This window comes from Pleurodeles waltl, chromosome 9 (assembly GCF_031143425.1).
Source record: "Pleurodeles waltl isolate 20211129_DDA chromosome 9, aPleWal1.hap1.20221129, whole genome shotgun sequence".
NCBI classification, from domain to species: Eukaryota; Metazoa; Chordata; class Amphibia; order Caudata; family Salamandridae; genus Pleurodeles; species Pleurodeles waltl.
Genome location: NC_090448.1, coordinates 527,808,354 through 527,825,554, shown reverse-complemented (window position 1 = coordinate 527,825,554; position 17,201 = coordinate 527,808,354). Strand labels below are relative to the sequence as shown.

The following is a 17,201-nucleotide window of genomic DNA, read 5'->3' as shown; positions in this document are numbered from 1 at the left end:
GGTCTTCCCGCAAACATTTTGCCCGCTTGCCTCATATTTTGCTGATTTCTTTTTGTTACCAAGGACTCGTTGCACCTTTACCACTACTGACCAGTGCTAAAGTGCATGTGCTCTCTCCACTAAACATGGTTTGATTAGTAGATCTGCAACTGTCATACTTAATTTACTTTAAAGAAAAGTCCATAGTAAAGTGTACTATTTGTCCCTGGGCCTGTAAATTAATTAGGTACCACTAGTGAGACTTCAGGACTGCTTGTGACACCCACTCCAGTAGCCCTTAAACATACTTCAGGCCTGCCATTGCAGAGCCTGTATGGGCAGTTTACACTGCCATGTCAAATTAGTATTTAACAACTCGTGCCAAGCCTTAAACACCTCCTTTATTACATATAAGTCACCCCTAAGGTAGACCTAAGGTAGCCCTTATGGCGGAGTGCAATATATTGAAAAGGCAGGGTATATACTTTTTAAGTTCTACCTGTTCTAGTAGTGAAAAACTCCCAAATTCGTTTTTACTACTGTTGGCCTACCCCTCTCATTGGTTAACATTGGGGATTTCTTATTACAATAAAAAAACTGTAATTGCTAATTGATAAGGATAGTTATGTCATTTTTAGTACCTATGGAAGTGTACTAATAAATCATCTTTAATGGTAAAGTCAGATTTATTGTTACAATTTTGAAAATGCCACTTTTAGAAAATTTGCATTTCCCTGTACTTAGCCTTGTGTGCCTACAGCCTGTCTCCAGTGTAGGTCTGGGATGGAGGTGACAAGTAGGCTTGTGCATTCCTTCTAGACAGCCACACACAGGGGAAGCTTAGTTTGTGACTGATGGGCCATCAACATCCTGATGGGCCATCCTAGGCAGTATGGAAGGGAGGAGCTGGGCACAGCCTTACACTTACACAAGAATAGATAGTGTCCTGTTCCCACACAAAGGACTGCATACCCCACAGTATTGTGTCTGGAGCCAGGGCAGGAAGAAGAGATCTCTGTGTATTTCAAAGACCCTCCTTTGAAGTCACCCCTACTTCAAAGGCACAACTGGGTAGAAGTACTGGACATCTGCCCCTACGAACTCAGTAACAACTCAGTACACTACTGGACCTGTGAAGAACTCTGCCACGAGGAAGGGCTGATGTGCTGCTACAAGGGCTGCCACTCTGGACTGCTGCTCTGGAAGAACTGCTTTTGTACTGTGCTGTGCTCCTGTGCTGTCCTGCTGCCTGCTCCTCTCTACATTGCTGAGGGAGGACCAGACCCTTCTCACTTGAACCAAGCACAGGAACCAAGGGAGCAAGCCAACATGTCTCCAAAGACATGTTGGCTTGCTCCATGTTCTATATCTCAGGGACATCAAAGCTTTATCATCCTGCAACAGCACCTGGACTTTGCTTGCTGCAAGTCTTGCCCTGCCAAGTGGCACCAACCCAATCCTGGACCCTTGAAAGTGGGTATAAAGTGCTGCAACAGCCATAACCTGGGCATTCATGTGGGCATCTTCTTTAACATCAATACATATAAGAAACAAGGTACTGTTTCAGAGGCCCAAAGCTGGTGTTCGTATCTGACCTGTGTGCCATCGTTGCCGGCTTCATATTTCACAGTTGACCCGGTATAGCGCCACCAGCCCGATTGACGCTTTATGCTTCTAAGCACTACAGTTAAATTTATGCTTTCGTTCATTAAAACAAGATCTATTTTTCTAACCTGGTGTGGGGTCTTTTGTGGTGTTTTCACTGTGTTACTGTTTGAAGTATTGCACACATTCTTTACACATTGCTTCTTATGTTAAAACTGCCAGCTCTGTGCCAAGCTGCCAGAGGGTCAGCACAGGCTAATGTATGGAGTGTATGTATTGTATTGTATTGTAATCGTATTTATATAGCGCTTACTACCCCTGATGAGGCATTGAAGCGCTTTTCGATGAGTAGCACGCTACTCCGGAACCCAACAAGAATTAGTGATGGATTAGTATTGTTAAATAATGAGTACAGTTTTAGTATTATTATGAGTTAATTTGAGCCGCGGATATGAGAGTTTGTTAGTTCGATTGAATGGAGTAATGGAGGGGTGGAGGAGGAAAGAAATCCAGAAGTGTTAATTGGGAGTATATCCTTCATTTACTCAACCCAAAGGCTTGGGATGAGTAAAGGGGGGCGGAGGGGGAAGAGTATGTGGAAGGGTTAGGGAGGACATAGTAGCAGGGTGAGATGAATGCAGGAGAATTTAGTAGGGTTGTGACTTACCATGGCTAGGATTGTGGTTCCTGCTTGGATAGGATGCATACCTCTGTCAACCAGAAACCCAGTTTCTAACACTGTGCCAGACACTAATGAGAGCGAGAGAAATAGTGACAGACAGAGAGAGGGAAGAACAAACAAAACTTTTTATGATTTGACTCTAGCGAGAGCTGAAACTACAACTCTACTTTTCCATATATGATATGAATACCTGTATCCCGCTGCTATATAAACTAACATTGTTTTGCTTTTTTCCAGTGCATGGGAAATGGCTTATGCTTTGAGAAAATAGAACAAGAAGGTCCCAAAACTGCAGTGCTAGAAATGTTTTTCTCAGGGTACCCTGGAATGGTTGGACTGTCATTCTTCCCAAATCTAACATCACTCATTCTTGTTGGGCAAAACATTCAGAAGATAGCCAGCCTGGAAGCATGCCCATCGCTGAGAGAGCTGTGGATTGCAGAATGCCACTTAACAGTAAGTCAACACATCTCTACAGGTTTTTATGCATTTTCTTCATAAATTCACTCCTGTAGTGTTAGAACTGTTCAAATTTTACACTTCATGCATGCCTTATAGAGGATACAATTTGTTTAGAAGTTCAGTCTTGGGGCCTAGAGGCACACATACGTGTTGGTGAATTTGATCTGGGAATATCTAGTTTGGGGGAGCTGTGGCTTTCTTAGAGTTGTACTGCATTGGCATATTTTGTATGTCTTAGGGTCTGGCATGGCTCTCTCTGTAATACTTGAATGCACAGGAAGCACACAAATCAATGCAAAAACCTGTTTTTAAATTCTGGTCCCAGTGTTCAAATCCCACATTTTTGTAATGCTGCATGCCCCAACAAGTAACTGATTTAATGTGAGTATATGCATTTTGCCAATTGTTAAAAGAGGTAAACAAAAGTGTCTAACACTTCAATCTGAAGACAGATACTACTTTGATTTACAGGAACGTAAATGTGTCTTCATATAATTCAAGAAATGTGTTTTCATATAGTTATGCTCGTTATTGGAGGACTTTTAGAAATCATTGAGCATAGGGGCATTGCAAAAGGAGTGGTGCAGCTCACAGACACCCCTGTGCCACAGTTGCAGGTGCAGATGTGTGTTCCACTGTTCCTCTGTGCACAGCAGCGTGTTGGAGCAGGGCACCCTCTTTCACCTTTGGGCAAGGCAAGGGTGCAAATTCTATTTCCCTGCTCTTGTTTAGGGCGGGATATTGTAAAATGTGTACAAAAATGCCCCCCCTGGCTGTGAGCCAGGGAGAGGAAGTGTTATAAATAGTTGTACACCCCACACCCTTGAATGATTTGGGGAGAATATACCCTGCACCTTTAGCCAAGGGTATGGGAGAAATTCACTGCTCGTCCCTATGCAAGTTGAGAGTAGTCTAAAAAATATAGAACCATCTTCCCCCTCTACCTTTGTAAAGGTCCAGACAGAAAATATACCTCACCCATGGACAAGGTTGGGGGGGACACTTTTTCCCTCCTTTCGGTGAGGATGAGATAGTAACGCAATACATGCCTCCCCATGGGCAAGGCAGGGCTCTAAGGCATCTATTGCCCCGGTCATTGAGTCAAGAACGGTGGGATAGGAGTATGCAAAAGATAGAGGAACAAGTACAATAAAATAGGGACTGGGCATCAGTGAAAGGGATATTAACGAAGGGACACAGAGAGGGACATAGATATGGAGAGAGACAAAGGGACAATAGCAGAGGAAGTAAGGGGAAGTAGGGAGTAAAAGTAAAGGTAAGTAGGAGGTCGGCCGCAAACTAGATGCATGATTTGGTATCTGTACTAGTAGGAGAAAGTAGTAGGATACAAAAGTAAGAGTAAGATTAGAAGTAGAAGTAGGAGTGGGTCTAAGGGCTTAAGAAATGAAGTAAATATGATTAGGTAGGGGTATTTAGAGTAGAAGTATAAGCAGGAGTGTAAGGGAGTAGTCATTAGGAACACGTAGGAGTAAAAGTAGTATTCATTTTTCAGGTCAGGAAAAAAGGCTGACCTGGTGTGAGAAGGCCTTTCTTAAATAGGGTGTTCTTTTGATGTCATGTCGGCCAACAAATGGCAGTGAGGGTGTTTTGGACAGCTATGCCAGCTGCTTTAAAAAATCAGAACACTCTTAGAGCACACCCTAACGGCTGAAGTTCAGGTGCTGGAACACTCAGATAAACAGTCACCTTTTAGGCAAAATTAACAGAATCTTGCTCTGTTTGATAGAGACTTCTAGTTGCAAATTCCTTACCTTAGAATTTCCCCAGGCATCAGTCTGGATCCGGAGATTTTTCCTCGAGCAGTATCCCTGCATGCCGTTAGGTGGTGTTGGTCAAATCCATATCTGTCGTTAGCGGCGTGGTCGCCTGATATGGCCCCAAAGCTTCTTGCAACCTGGACCTCGGCTCCATGTCGCTCCGGGTCTAGTTCAAGAGGAAGGTCATGAGACTGCTTCCCAAGCCTGCACTCTTCCACGTCCCATTCAAGATCGTCAGGACATTCAGGTAAGCATAAGAAGAAGTCGAAGAAGAGCAAATATTCTTTGACTTAACCCCGTCAGCCGGATGTCTCAACGTGGTAAAAGGTGCATCGTCACTCTAAGCATCTGTCCTCGGAGCCTACTTCTGGGTCGGCTCTGTGCCTCCCTGGGTTTCTGGGAGTGTGAGCCACCCCTGGCCAACTTCATGAGTCCTATGAGGCCATGTACTTCATTTTTGAGCAGTCTGAACCTGCTGAAGCGCCTTCGGACCCTGCAGGGTTGGCAGGGACACCCTTGGGTTACACGCTGCAGGCTTCGGGCTAAGCTCTGGAGGTCACCTAGGAATCCAGATTAACACCGGCGTCGTAGTACTACTACGACCTTCCCCAAAGTGGATGCTCCCTATGTCCCCGGGCCCACGGTTGGCGCCCATTCCATACTGATAACAGACTCTGACACAAAGGCCGACCGGCGTCGCTCAACGCTGATTCCAACTTTGACATGGACCTTGCTCTGTAGGTTGTAACCTGATTCTTATTCTTATGGGTACAGGTAGGGTGATAGTATGGAGGGGTTGCTGGACCCTTTAGAATACCATCTTGAGGATCCCATGGACTGGGCTCAGGACTTGGGCGAAGTCAGTGATCTAGATACCTCCCCTGAAGCAGGCATGCTTTCTCCCCCTACCGTGAGGGCGTCCTACGCAATGGTGGTGAGGAGAGCGGCACAGGTCCTGGGCCTCTAGCTGCCTTCTGTGGCTATCAGGACCAACCCCTGACTGAGGTGCATCGGCCTAGGGCATCTTATTCAGAACCCCTATTGGTGTTCAAGGAGGCCCTCACTGATGTCCTGCTGGAGACTTGGTCCTAAACTAGCACTGAGGCTCCTGTAAATAGGACAATCATCCGCCTCCATAGACCTGCTCTTAACGACCCAAAGTTCCTGGCCGAGCACCCCACCTCTGATAGCTTAGTTATCCAAGACTGTACATCCTCGGGCTCATTCCCTTCTGTACCTCTGACTAGGGAATCCAAAAACCTGGACCAACTTGGGAAGAAAGGGTTTTCTTCCACCAGTCTGGCATTGTAGTCTGTGAACACCACATGCCTTTTGGGCTGTTACTCCCATACCTTATGGGACATGGTTGCGCAGGTGCTTCAATAGGTCACAGAGGAGGCCCAGGCCATTCTCTCCCAAGCTGTTGCTGACTGGAGAGATGCAGCTAAGTTCACTATGTTCACAATCAGATGTGGGCTGGATACCATCAACTCACTGGGCAGGTTGTTTGCGTCGACGGTGGCCTTGAGGCGCCACACCTGAATGAGGGCGTCTTGCTTTTCGAGGGATGTCCAACCTTTGCTCATGGACATTTCCTTCTATGGCACCCGTCTCTTCGGAGACAAAGCAGACTTGGCGCTCAAGCGCTTTAAGGAGTCCTGGGCTATAGCTCGGTCTCTGGGCCCCGCTGCTGTCCATCGCCCCCTCAGTCTGATTTTCACCCCTTTCGTGGTTACAGAAGAGGCACCCAACAACGTCCCTTTCGCTCTAGCCACCGTGTCGCGCATGCTGCCCATCCGGGGACATGGGAATATTTATTATTATTATTTGTGCTATTTTTAGAGTGCATCTGAGACATGTCTGGTATCCTGGCACTGCAGTAACTATTGAAAGTAATGAGAGAAAAACAGAAAAAAACTGGAGTATAAAGAATCCAGTGTTTTCGTGGATCAGGGAGCCAGCGGTCGGCCCAGGAGTAGGTCATGGTTGTTATTCCCACTTCTTTCTGGTGCCCAAAAAAGGACAAGGGCCTCCCCCCTCTCCTAGATCTACGGTCCCTCAATCTCTTCCTCAAAAAGTAAAAGTTCAAGATGCTCTTTCTGGCTCAGGTCCTATCTGTTCTGGTCCCAGGAGACTGGATGGTAGCGTTGGACTTGCGGGATGCGTATTTCCATATTCCCATCCTGCCCACCTGCAGACATTACTTGCGGTTCATGGTAGGTCACAAGCATTTTCAATTTACCATGCTCCACTTTGCCTTACCAGCGCCCCTTGGGTGTTCACCAAAATAATGGCGGTGGTCACAGCTCATCTGCGCAGGTTAGGGGTTTCAGTCTTTCCCTACGTCGACGACTGGCTGTTGAAGGCAGGCTTGCCCCGCACCCTCGTCTCCCACCTCCAGACTACTATGAACCTCCTACATTTGCTGAGGTTCACTATACCTGTCCCGAAGTCACACATGACTCTTTTTCAAACGCTCCTTTTCAGTGCAGTTTCAGGCTTATCCTCCCAAGTGGAGAGTCCAGGATATTCAGGCCATGATACCGATGTTTCAGCCTTTATCCTGGATTTCAGTAAGAATGACTCTGGGACTGCTGGGCCTCATTGCCTCCGGCATCCTGCTGGTGGCACATGCCAGGTGGCATATGCGGGCTCTGCAGTGGGACCTGAAGTTCCAGTGGGTGCAGCATCAGGGGAATCTCTCCGACATGGTCCAGATCTTGAACAGAATGCAGAAAATCAGCAGTAGTGGCTTTTGATATGCGATTAGGTCAGAGGCGGATCCCTCTCCCTTCACCAACCAGATCTGACAGTCGCGACAGATGCGTCACTCCTTGGATGGGGCACCCACATGGGAGAGGCTGAGATCAGGACGTCTGGTCTCCGGCAGAGTCCAAGCTTCATATCAATCTTTTGAAGCTCAGGGCGATCAGGCTTGCATTGAAGGTATTTCTTCCCTCTCTCAAAGGTAAAGTGGGGAGAGCCTTTGTTAAATCTGTTTGCAGAGAACGCGCAATGTCAGCTGTTTTGCATGCTGGAGTTTCCAAGGCGTCACTCTCTGGGCAATGATTTTACTCTTGAGTGGAACTCAGGCCTCCTATACGCCTTTCTACCAATACAAGGTCTGCCCAGAGTTCTAAAGAAGATCATGAATGACTGGGCCCAAGTCATTCTTGTGGCTTCGGACTGTGCATGAAGAGTTTGGTATCCTGTGCTTTTGAGCATAGCCATCAATCCTCCTCTCAGACTGCCTCTTCAGGAGGATCTTCTGTCGCAGCACCAGGGGATGGTTCTCCACCCAAACCTGTCCATTCTCCGCCTCTTTGAGTGGAGATTGAGCGGCAGCAGTTGACAGCTTTTGACCTTCCGCCTGAAGTCTGCAATACTATCTTGGCAGCTAGGCATCCCTCCACCAAAACAGTATACGGCTGTTGATGGAACAAATTTGTGGCATGGTGCACAGACCTGCCGATCCCCTCTCTGCTCTTCTATCTGAGGTTCTTCTGTTTATTCTTTAGCCCAGCAGGGATCTGCTTTGGGCACCCTCAAGGGTTACTTATCTGCCATATCAACTTTCCTCAGATTACTAGACCAACCCTCCTTGTTTAAATCTCCTTTTGTTTGTAAGTTCCTCAAAGGCCTTACTCACATGTTTCCTCCTTCTCCTTTCATAATGTTCCAATGAGATTTGAACTTGGTTCTTACCTTCCTGATGTGTGCTCCTTTCGAGACACTTCACAACTGTCCACTTCAGCTTCTTACTCTGATGACCACCTTTCTTGTGGCCATCACTTCTGCCTGCAGAGTGAGTGAGTTGCAGGTTCTCTCCTTGAAGCCACCTTTTGTTTCTATCCACCCTGATAAGGTGGTGCTTCGTACCAGGGCTTCCTTTTTCCTTTCATGTAGGTCAATCCATCTCCTTGCCTACTTTTTATGCACTCCCACATCCTTCTAAGGAAGAGGAGAGACTCCACCGCCTGAACCCAAAAAGAGTGTTGGTGTTCTATCTTGATCGTCCCAAAGAGTTCTGGGTGGATTTTCAACACTTTGTGGGCTATGTGGGTGCAAAGAAAGGTCGGGCAGTGCAGAAGAGAACCATCTCTGCATTAAAATGTGCTATGCATTGACTAAGAAGCACCCTCAGAGGGTTTGCGTGCTCACTCCACCAGAGTAACAGCTGCAACCACTGTGTTACCACTCGGAGTTCCAGTCCTGGACATCTGTCAGGCAGCAACATGGGTGTCTCTCCACACATTTATCAAACACTACTTCCTGGACACTCAGGTTTGTAGGGATAGGTTCTTTGCCCGTTCGGTCCGACAGGACTTCCAAGTACGATCTTGGTTCGCAGATCCACCTCTGGGGATGGTATTGCTTGGGTATCTATTCTAAGGTAAGGAATCTGCAACTGGAAGTCTCCATCAGATGAACAAGTTACTTACCTTCAGTAACGAATAATCTGGTGGAGACGTATTCTATTTGCAGATTCCTTACCGACCCACTGATCCTTCCCGCTCTGTGAACTTATTTCTAGGGATAGGGACTCCCCTGCACCAGAGTCAGTGTTCTTCAGGCATCTGTGCTTCTGCCATAAAAAAGTTGTGAAAAGAAACGGGGTGGTGCCTATATACGGCCCGCCACATCACTGCTCGAAGAAAAATCTCCTAATCCAGACTGATGACTGGGGAAAATTCTAAGGTAAGGAATCTGCAACTAGAATATGTCTCTACCAGATAATTCATTACCAAAGGTAAGTAACTTGTTCTTTAAGTGGCAACCTTAAATCTCACAGAATAAATTGTACAGAAAGATCCTTGGTCCACCTACAACAGCACTTATATAATAGAGGTGATAAAGTAGGTACACTGTTAGCATGCAAAATTAGGCTCAGTAGAGCCAAAGCCCACATCACTCAGGGCAAAAGCCAGAGTGACACCTGGGGAGTAAAAAAAGTGGAGCAGCAGCAGGCTGTTATTGACTTTCATCAAAACCTCTATGAACAGGGTGATGAGAACATAACTGACATTGAGGCTTACCTACGTACTTGTGATGAGGCACCTATTTCATCAGCATATAGAGAACTTTAGGAGGCCCCTACCGAACTGGATGAAATAGCCAAAGCTCTTAAAGAAATGCCACTGGGGCGGTTCAGCATATTGCACCTTTTAACTCCTTCAGTCAGTCCACAAGCCTAACCCTAACTATATACAGAACTGAAATCATTCTGATACTTACAGAACACAAAGATACGTCTTACTGCCCTATCGCATTGTTTAACACCAATACCAAACTCTTCTCTAAAATTCAGGCACAAAGGATGGAACGCCTTCTCCCAAGCCTGATCGATCACAAACAGGTCAGCTTTAGTTGCACCTGCCAAGGGGCAGACAACATCAGACATGTGGCCCACTTGGTAGAAAAGACACATAGATGCTATGTACCTTCTCTGCTTCTTTCATTTGACGCAGAGAAGACATTCAACGGGGTCAGCTGGGCTATTCTTAAGGGGGTCTTGATTGCACTTGGGCCTAAGATGGTTGACACAATCATGGTTCCTTACTGCTCCCCAACTGCCATCTTTAGACTTAAAAGCCATTATACAGCCCTAATCAAAATAGAAAGGGAGACAAGACAGGGTTGCTGCACCGCCCTCCCCTCCACTCTTGTTAGCACTAGTGCTAGAGCCCCTAGCACATAGGAACTCACCTAGGATGCCCGAGATCTCATTTGGGGATTGCTCCCACAGGGTGAACTTGTTTATGGATGACCGCCTACTTACATTGGCAAACCCTACTGAACCCCTGCCAGAAGTGGTTAAGCTACTGTACTCGTTTGAACAGGTATCAGGCTTTAAGATTAACAGAGATGAGTCACAGGCCCTCAACCTCTCTTTTCCAGACAACTCCATCACTCACCTCCTCACCTTGGCTCCCTTTCGTTTGGCTACTCAAACCTTAAATTACTTTGGTCTCAACATTACCGGTCACCTTGATAGAAGGACAAATTTTGCGGCTGCAGCATTTTCATCATAAGTATAGACTTGCCCCATCTGCCAATTCATCCATTATTTGGTTCATAATCTGCAGATTTCAGAAAAAAAAATTGTTTGTAGCTCAGACGTGTTAAAAGTTAATAAAAATGCTGTAACTCTCTCAGTAGAGGCCTCTTGCAAAGGTTGACTGTTGAGCATATCAATATTTGGGTGTCAAAGTGGATTAATAATGTAAAACCTTTGCCCAGAAAGTGTTAACATGTAAATAAGCAAGATACTGAGGTACTACTAACACAAAATGTGCCTCTGTACGCTGTATGATTCACCTTTTCTTATTGCATAGTTTATCCAACATTGCCACATAAATTGGTACTCCCCTGCACAAGATTCCAGAGGTGCATAATTCCAGAGGCCTTAGGTATAGAGACATACTTTGATTCTGTCACACAGAAAAGGTTTTCCTACAACTGAAAAAGTCAACTCTATCATTTGTTAATGCAGTACTTATTAATCCAACAAACTCCATTTGTTACGGTTATGAAAAGTGTATTCTTTATCTAAACACTTGCTCACAAGTTCATTTACAGACATATCTTAATACATCCCCACAGCCAACACTTGTTTCGGGGAGCATCCTTTCCCAAGGTTTACATTATGGCATACGTTTACAGTCAAGTTCTTAGTATGATGCCAGATTCCAGAGCATATTTAATTTATAGAGTTGGGTATAATTCTAGCTTATCTTTTGTTCAGGCAGGATCACCTTAGTTCAAGATGACTATCTCCTACACATGCTAGGTATTAGAAGGAAGACTTTCTCGGGAACCTTTGTGTGTTTAAAGCGAGTATGAAGGCAATCCAGAGGGTTGCCTATTTTTGAAAGCCAATGAAGAAATCTACACTTGCCACTTAAGCCAAAGGCCTTGCTAACAAGTATTTATAGGTCAAGCCTACAGACAGCTTCTAACGTTTTGTTGAAAACCATTACCATCTGCTGGCTTTCTTGACAATCCCATTTGCTTGCTTCTTATTTGTTAAGCTTCCTTATGCCCCTCTCCTTAGAGGATAGCTCCTTCATAATCCTTTTGAATGGATAATTATCATCCTCCCACTGCTCCCATTCAGAGAATCTTCTTTCTCTTTCAGCTGTCCATGGGAGTGCATGCATTTCTTGTTATCTTCCTCATGTGCTGCTTCTCCCCCATATAGCCGCTCCCCTCCGAGCACACGGTGTTGCTCCTATCTCATCTGTTCCATTCCCCACCACAACAGGTTTTTCTTTTTGACATTCTCCCACCTGTTTCTCACTAGTCATCCCACTCTACATTGCTCACTCTGTGTTTACCCTACCGGCTCCTCTGTTCCTCCACCAGCCTTCCTGTCAAGACCGTACATTTACTTTTCATTTTTTGGAGGCCCTGGCAACTGCAGTTTGCTCCTGGACTGCTCTTTATTTAAGTATGAGCTTTCCTGCACACTTAAATGTCTTAAATCCACAATCTTGGAAAAGTGAGTGAAGAAAAAAGATGGGCGTTTCACACCAAATGTGTACGCATGGTGAATCATGTTTGCATTGTGTTATCATGTTAAGTCGATGTAGAGTCATGATTGATGAGCACACTTGAGGAATAAAGCTAGTGTGCGCTTACGTCATCACTTTTTTAAAACTTATTTTGCAGACAGCAATATCAACAAATTATTTTCCCACACTTCTACTGCTGAGCAGCATCGGCAAAAATCATTAGCAAAGCCATTTGTTCTACTAGTTGAGACTTATTGGCTTTGCAAATCCTTGTTTATTGCATTTTTGTATCTGGGAACTGTGCTGTCTTGGCATTGGTGGCACTCCTGAAGGGCAGGATTCCATCCTTTCATGTTTAAGTTCTCAATTTACCCTTCACTATCAGGAGTTATTTCACCCCCTTTATGGATTAAGTGTTGCAACAATACAAACCAGGTCTAGTTATGGCTTCACATTCTGTCCAGTTGGCACTACTCAGGCGCCTCACCTCATTACAATGAAAATTCCTCTGGTCTCCCAAGACCAGGACCTTCCACTACCTCTATCCTGCGGCCATTGCTTTTGCTTTGCCTCCCTCCTTTCAGGCACACATGTGCATCTCCAAAGCTCATCAGCTTGCTGGCTCAAGGGAGCCTTTTAAACACAGGTGGGTTGGGAGCACACTGCCTCACATTCCAGCATCCTTTGCATCCTGGTAAATGTAGTACACAATTAGTGATCACTTCAAAATTAGCTGTAGTTTTTCACCAACGTTGATGCAGACATTGCTGTATATATCTAGACAACTGTTTCCTGGTTTAGTCCTTCATCAGAAAAGAGCAAAGAAAAATCAGCTGGGGTTGCTGGAAAAGCTGCCAAATTCCTCTCAGGTCACAGAACCACTCATAGACACACAGATGCATTTCCAAAGCTTGTCAGCTTGCTGGCTCAAGTGAGACTTTCAAACAGAAGAGGATAGAGGTAACAGCTCACCAACTTTGGTGAAAAACTAAGGTAACTTTGAAGTGAGTGTACTGCATTTACCAGCATGCAATGTGGGGAACTGCGATCGGATGAGAGGCAGTGTGCTCCCTCTCCCCTTGTGTTTAAAAGGCTTCCTTGAGCTAATGAGCTGACAAGCTCACTTGTGATGCACCTGTGTGCATATGGAGTGGTACTGTGACCTGTGAAGACTTGGGCAGTGTTAGACCTGACAGCTTTAGGGTTGTCATCCCCAAACATTATGCCTGCTTCCCTTTTTTTGCTGGTTTTAGGACTCTGCACACTTGACCACTGATGACCAATGCTGAAGTGCATAAACTCTCTCCCCTAATCATGGTAACATTGGCTCCTACCCAATTGGCATATTTAATTTACCTGGAAGTCTCTGGAAGTAGAGTGCACTAGTGGTGCCAAGGGCCTGTAAATTAAATGCTGTTAGTGGGCCTGCAGCACTGGTTGTGCCACCCATATAAGTAGCCCCTTAACCATGCCTTAGACCTGCCATTGCAAGGCCTGTGTGTGCAGATGCACTGCCATTTCGACTTGGCACTTAAAACTACTTGCCAAGCCTTAAACTCCCCTTTTCCAACATATAAGTGACCTCATTAGGTAGGCCCTAGGTAACACAAAGGGCAGGGTGCTATGCAAATAAAAGGCAGGACATGCACTTATGTTTTTTTACATGTCCTGGTAGTGAAAAACTAACAAATGTTTTTTCCACTAGTGTGACGCCTGCTCCTCTCATAGGCCAGCATTAAAACTGCCCTTACATACTTTTAAGTGATGAATTGTTATCTGAAAAGTGTAGCCCTGTCATGTTTATTATTGCCAGAATGGTAATAGAAAATCCTGCTAACTGGTGAAGTTGGATTTAATATTATTATTTTAGAAATGCCACTTTTAGAAAATGGGCATTTCTCTGTGTTCACTGCCATCTGTGCCTTAGAGTCTGTCTCCACTCCATGTCTGCGCTGTGCTGGTTGACAGCTCCCCTTGTGCATTCTACACAAACCGCTATAAACACATGCCACTCAGCTGCATCTGCATACAGACGGTTTCCCTGGCAGGAAGGGTGGAGGGGCTCTCTCTTACACTTCAAAGCCAGTGGCCTGCCCTCACACAAAGGACTAATAACCCCCCCAAAGGGATCCTGACCGGCAGGACCGGGCTGAAAGGGGAACCTGTGCACTTCAAAACCACTCTTTGAAGTTTCTCCCACTTCAAAGGCATTTTTGGGTATCTATACAAGCTGCCCTGCTTGTTGTTGTCCTGCTGCCTGATGGCCTCTGACTCTGCTGGATGGACTCTGTCTTCCCCACAAGTGCTCTCCAACGGCTTGGTTTGAGCTTGCCTCCTGTTATGAAGTCTCAGGACCACAAAGACTTCACTCAAGAGAAGAAAATCCCTGTGCATTGGAAAATCGTTGCAACACCTGCCGAAATCGACACAGCGCCTGCCTTGTGGCTGAAAAATCACTGCATCGCCTACTGAATCAATGCAGCGCCTGCCTCGTGGCTGAAAAATCACTGCATCGCCTACCGAATCGACGAAGTGCCTGCTCCCTCTCACCAGCGCCTCAAAGATTATCAACGCACCGTCCCTGGGCGTCAAAACATCGTAGTGCTGAACCAAGGCTGCGCCCCCGAAAATCGACGCATCCTCTTGAAGCGCAGAAAGAAATAATGCGTCTGTGCCGCACTGGGAAATCCAATGCAACACTTTATTTTTTGACGCATCTCCTCCTCTTTTACCCTGTGCGTCGTTATTTTTTATGCATCCCAGGTACTGTGTGTTATAAGGATACAACCACTGATTCTTAAGGATTGAGACTCATTTAAACCTTTAAAAAGTGATATCTTGACTTGTGCATATTGGATTTTTGTCATTTGAATCTTATTTTATTCAGCTATATATTATCTATTTTCCTAAACGGGTGTGGAGTACTTTTTGTGGTATTTTCACTGTGTTACTGTATGAGTTATTGCACAAATACTTTACACATTGCCTTCCAAGTTAAGCCTACCTGTTCTGTGCCAAGCTACCAGAGGGTGAGCACAGGATAATTTGGATTGTGTAGTGACTCACCCTGACAAAGATTGTGGTCCCTGCTTGGACAAGGGTGTATACATCTGCCAACTAGAGACCCAATTTCTAACCGGCAGCATTTCAGCAACCCCATATGACTTTTCCCTGCTCTCTACTACTTCTGCTTTCTACTGATGAAGGGCTAAACCTAGAAACATGTGTCTAGAGATAACAGCACTATCTGCACCAACTTTGGTGAAAAACTACATCAACTTTGAAGTTAGCGTACTGTGTTTACCAGGATGCAATGGGGTGAACTGGGCAGTGATGAGAGGCAAGTGTGCTTCATTCGCCCTTGAATCTCATTGAATCAGTTCCCCAGTAGCACACACACCATCCTAGTGAAGAGTAAATTTGTTTTTCACTACCAACCGATCCAGTAAACAAACGCCTTGTTTGTCTGTTTTTTTTGCTTTGCAACTTCTTCAAGTGCCACTATCGAGGCCACTATTCTCACCTGAGGTCACCAGAGATTTTAATGAGTGATGCTTTTCCTCACATGAGGCCCCTTTTCTCCCCTTCCCCTCCAGAAGAGGACATGGCTTTTTCGCCCACTATTCCTTCATCCACTTTAAGAAAGAGAGATGGGCTATTTGCAATACTGAACAAAACTGTAATCCAGGATGCTTAATCTAGCTTGGATGCTGGCTGCAGTTTAGGCCAACAATTGGTTTGTGCTCTAAAGTCCAGCAGAACACATGCTTCTGTGCTGACAAATGGCAAGCCCACAGACTCTTCCTAAGGTTCACTTTGGCCACAATTACAACCAGAGTAGAACTTTGCCATTTGGCCACAACTCAACTAGGTTGTACCAACATTCAAGTCCAATACCACCCAACCTGGAAACAGTCTCTTAAGCACCTTTTCAACAGCCTTGGTTGTGAGCATCTTCATTTTACCCCTATAAACTCCTCTACAGCATTAGTTTGTCAATACCCTACCCAAAATACTCTCCGATAACAGACATCCACATTGAGTAATTCTAGATTCGAAGTTGACCAGGGCGTTTCTTCCATCCAGAAAGAGTGTCTTCTCATCAGAGAGATGGCGAAGCTGCACCCCATGCTCAACACTGTTGGCCAGAGCTTCATGAAAAGGGTATTGGAGAGGTTTGATGGTTATGGGAAGTTAACCCAGAAAAGGACCCTCGCATAGATTGGTTGTGCACAAAAACATATTTTATTGCATTGCTACTCTGTTTCTGGCCCTTCCACCTGGTGGTGATATATTTCCCACACATTTAGTAAGGGCCAGAGCTCAAGGATGGCAGTACCAAAATCATCATGACGTGCAATTTGTAGAAAATTTGCTTATTAACCACATTACCTTTGTTTATAAACAGAAGATTGACGGTCTGCAACACTGTAAACATTTGGAAAAGCTTTATCTATATTGCAATGCAATTGATGTGATTGAAAATTTGGAAGGACTAACTCGGCTGGAGACACTGTGGTTGAATAATAATCAGATTTCATTTGTAGAGGTGAGTCCTTTAAAACTGCTGTGTACTCACACACACATATTGTATTTCCTGTAAATATATTATAATTTAACTGCATGTGTTATTTGTATTCCATGCTTACCATCTCCAATAGGGATTCAGGCATCACAAAAACCTACAAAATGTGATTTCCTCAAGAAATATGATGTGTGTACAGTACTCTGAAGTCCAGTCTGCGTACCATTTAAACTTCTGGAATATACTTTAGATTAGGACCTCCAGTTTTGCATTGATATCATGCATGTTCTGCCCGTGGTCAGGCAGGGGTTCACACTACTAGTCCCAGATTTCCTTTCTTCAGCACACACATGGATGCGAGGTTCTCTCGTGTGGTTGGCAAGCAGAACACCCAAAGGTGTTATGTGAATAAATTGAAATATTCAAAATTCTAAATTAACAGAAGCATGAGCATTCATGACTGCTGTTAATTTCGAAACTTACGTGTTCATTGCCCAGGTGGCAATGAGAGTTTGTTGAGAAGGGCCTTGTAATCCATAGTGTCTAACAAAGCCGACAGATCGAGAGACAATGTTGTTGTGTTTCATTGTTAACCCCTTCGCTGCCACGCCTTTTCCCCCTCCTGTGCCAAGCAATTATTTGGCTTTTTAGGGCAG

At 45.1% G+C, this 17,201-nt stretch overlaps 1 protein-coding gene across 1 annotated transcript in view; it reads left to right on the top strand.

Moving 5' to 3' along the window:
* The window catches only part of LRRC9 (leucine rich repeat containing 9), a 640,455-nt gene that overhangs the window by 80,672 nt on the left and 542,582 nt on the right, over positions 1-17,201 (top strand). Inside the window, exons 3-4 of the mRNA XM_069207426.1 lie at positions 2,504-2,722; positions 16,429-16,569. Of these exons, the coding sequence (XP_069063527.1) occupies positions 2,504-2,722; positions 16,429-16,569 (360 nt within the window). The remainder of the gene's footprint in view (positions 1-2,503; positions 2,723-16,428; positions 16,570-17,201) is intronic.